Source organism: Gracilinanus agilis, unplaced genomic scaffold, assembly GCF_016433145.1.
Source record: "Gracilinanus agilis isolate LMUSP501 unplaced genomic scaffold, AgileGrace unplaced_scaffold17813, whole genome shotgun sequence".
NCBI lineage: Eukaryota > Metazoa > Chordata > Mammalia > Didelphimorphia > Didelphidae > Gracilinanus > Gracilinanus agilis.
Genome location: NW_025348933.1, coordinates 1,876 through 5,159, shown reverse-complemented (window position 1 = coordinate 5,159; position 3,284 = coordinate 1,876). Strand labels below are relative to the sequence as shown.

General features: G+C 55.8%; 1 protein-coding gene across 1 annotated transcript in view; it reads right to left on the bottom strand.

The window, feature by feature from the left end:
* SUV39H1 (SUV39H1 histone lysine methyltransferase) overlaps positions 1-2,721 on the bottom strand; it is a gene marked incomplete at its 5' end in the record, with an annotated part of 3,549 nt that extends 828 nt beyond the window's left edge. Inside the window, 4 exons of the mRNA XM_044683272.1 lie at positions 31-160; positions 254-400; positions 1,777-2,448; positions 2,576-2,721. Coding sequence (XP_044539207.1) covers positions 31-160; positions 254-400; positions 1,777-2,448; positions 2,576-2,721 — 1,095 coding nt within the window. The remainder of the gene's footprint in view (positions 1-30; positions 161-253; positions 401-1,776; positions 2,449-2,575) is intronic.
* Positions 2,722-3,284: the final 563 nt, after the last annotated feature.

The window sequence follows — 3,284 nt, the reverse complement described above, 5'->3', positions numbered from 1 at the left end:
AACCAACCCCCCCCCCCACCCCCGCACAACCTTGCATGTTGTAGTCAAAGGTTAGCTCCTCGCCTGCCCAGATAGTTCGGGTGGCAAAAAAGGCAATTCGTGGTAGGCGCTCATCCAGATTATCGATGAAGACATTGTAAACCTGAAGGTTGGGGTTACACTGGCCAGAAAGTGGGGAGAGAAAGAGGGGACAACTGTCAGCACGGAGGTGACACGGGCCAGTGTCAGCTTCCCCTCATTCCCTGCCACCTACGCTATGGTTGACAAAGTGAGAGACATTCCCATAGTACGCTGCATCCACCGTGTAGACATCCTCCACGTAGTCCAAATCAAAAAGGTAGGTGATCCCCTGCCGATCGTAGACTTGCCCGCGACGCTCGGCCTCCTCAGAAGTGATGATCTGAGAATTCCAGAATCGGAGCAACTTAAGTCAAAGATTTCTGTAACAGCCGATCCCCACGACCACCCCCGGAGGAGCGGAGGCCTAGGGAAACAACAGGGCTGGAGGGCCTTTGAGCAGAGGCAAGGCTTTCTCCTCTTGCACATCCCTGAGGGACCTCGGCAAGCACTTGACTCCATTTCTGGATAGTTCTGCTCATCTGAAAGATCATCCTTTTGGGGAGCCCAAATTGGCATCCCTGGAGCTCTCCTATCCCACCCCACCCCCCAAGTCCTTATCCTACCCTCGCAGACCCTATGGTATCAGCAGCCGGGGTCCCTATCCGTCCGCACTGAAGGCCCTGGCTCCCACCAGACCTACCGGGAAGGGCAGTTTGAATTGGAGGGAGGGGCTATAGAGCATGGCAACGTTCCGGGGGAAGGGCAGGTTTGAAGAAGATGGTGACACGGCTCAAGACATCCGACCGGGTGTTAAGAGTCAGTTTCCTTCTTTTGCAGACCTGTCCAAGGGGCTTCTGCCTATTGCTTGATTCCAGTTTCCTGTCCCGCCCCACCCCCACTTGCTCTCAGAACCCATTCCCAACTCTCTCCTCTCTTCAGGGCCCAGCCAAAGCCCCGTCTCAACATTCCCAACTTCTCTGTGCACAGCTTCTAGGCGCTCGTCTCAAAAGGATGGTCCCCAAGTGCCACTGGGCCCAGACCTTGGCCAGTGCTTTCCGCCGCCAGAGTTCCTGCCCCTACCCCAAGAGCCAGCCTGCTCCCTTCAGATTCTCTGCTGAGCCCACCCTCAGGCTTTGGAGACTTGCCAAAGGTTACGAACAGAGCTCGTGAGAATTCCGTGGAGCTGGGCCTCTCCAGAACCCAGCCCGGTGTTCTCTGTGAGCGAGGATATCCCTCCATCAGAAGTTCTATCCAATTCTCTGCCTTCCCCACCTTGAAGAAGCAGTGATTCCAACTTCCTTTATTACTCTGTTGGGCAACAGGGCTGGGGTGGGGAGGCCCAAAGAAGGAGGGGAACCAGGATCATACAGCTAACTGGCCAAACCAGCCGGCGAGGCCAGCTCTTGGGATCTCATGTCCTTGGCTGCAACTCCTCCTTCATGAGGCCTAAGGCTAGAAGAGGATTTAAAAGTGATCTCCCAGCCCAACCAGGGAGGGCTTAGAAAGCATCCATTCTGCCCCCACTGCTGAACAGATAAGGGGGTAACACGCCCCAGGGGATGGGGGGGGGGGGTCCCAGAGATCTGAGTGAACTGCGGCCATCACGGAAGAGTTGGGAAGGCAGAAAAGCCGACTTGCCCGGAGCTGCCCCGACCACTCCAGCTGCTTTCTAGACTTTCTAAGCTAAGAATTTGTCCGAGTCGGCATTTGCCTTACCTCACCCACGTACTCCATAACGAAGCTGTGGCGGCGAATCTTCTCCAGTGTGCGGACGCCCCAGCCTCGCCCGTTTGACGTGCGGAAGATGCACAGGTTGTAGCTAATGCCCCTCTGCACCACACGGTTGGGGCAGTCCTCACCGCAGCGGCAACGGGAGTTGCACTCATAGATGGGCTGGCCAGCCTGAAGCCGCACCTGACCCTGGATGTTATACGCAAACTTGTTGAGTGATACACCTGGGCAGCAGCCATTGACTGGGGCTTCCAGACAGTTCTTACATTCACAGCCTATGGCCACCTGGGTCACGGCAATCCCTTCGGCCACCTTATACTCATTGATGTATGAGAAGCCCTTGGGGGGCCCGTTTAAGTCCACTTCATTTTCTACTGAGATGCTGCCCTTGTGAGAGCGTCTCGCATTCAGTTCTCGCTCCCAACGCTGCAGAGCCTTCCGCTGACGGCCCTTCTGCAATAAGAACTCTACCAGGGCTGCATCCAGGTGGCGTGGAGGCACAGTCCTAGGCCGTCTCCCAGTTCGACGGATTATCTCGCCCTCCAGATCTCGGTGGAACTGCTTCAAGGTGCTTGCACACCTCAAGTTCCGGCGTGGCTCCCAGGTGTTCTCAGATTCAGGGTAGCCTCTCCACTTTACAAGGTAGTACTCCTGGTCCTAGAGAGTAAGCCAGAAAATGGGGCATGGGGGACGCCTTCAGCTCTTTCCGTGCACTCCCTCCCTCTCAGGCCTGTGGGTCATCTCCCCGCCAGCCAGGCTGCCAACCCTGCCCTGGCTGACTTACCCGGACTTTCTTATAGTTGCACAGATAGTCCACCTCAAAGATATACAGGTTCTTTCGGGAGATGCCAAGAGCAGGGCAGGAGGTCTTGGCCAGCCGGCACAAGTCCTGCAGTTGGCTCCATGTAGACTTGCCACACACTTTGCAGTCTGCAAGGAGAGGGTTAAGACTCAAGACAAGCTGTGAGCCCTTGAGCAAAAAGAAGCCACCAAGGCAACAGAAGGGCACCTTCATTCCCAAAAGGAAATGAAGAAAGCCAGCCCCCCCCCCTCCTCGGAACAAGAGGCAACTGAGGCAGAACTAGGGGAAGAGAAGGTCCCCCCAGCTCCACACGGGGAATGGAGATCAGGGTCCTGGATTCTGGGCACCTGGGCTCAAGTTCTTCCTCCCCATTTAAACTGGGGCAAGTGTCAGAACTCCCTTGGGTAGCCTCATATGAGGGGCTCCAACAAGCCAATCTCCAAAGACCCTTCAAACCTGAAATCGGAGAACCTTTTGAACCCTCGGGGTTCCCCCTTCTCAGAGTTCCTTCCATCTGAGGTCTCCCCACTCTGTTAACCTCTTCAAACCCAAACCCAGAGGATTCTTGCTTCCCCTGGGACCTGCAGGCGGTTCCTGTCATGTACAACCCTCCCATTCCAGTCAGAGACCCTCAAGCATTTTCCCCTTGAGCACTGCCCCACCCCCCAGTTTCTGTCTGACATATCTCAAG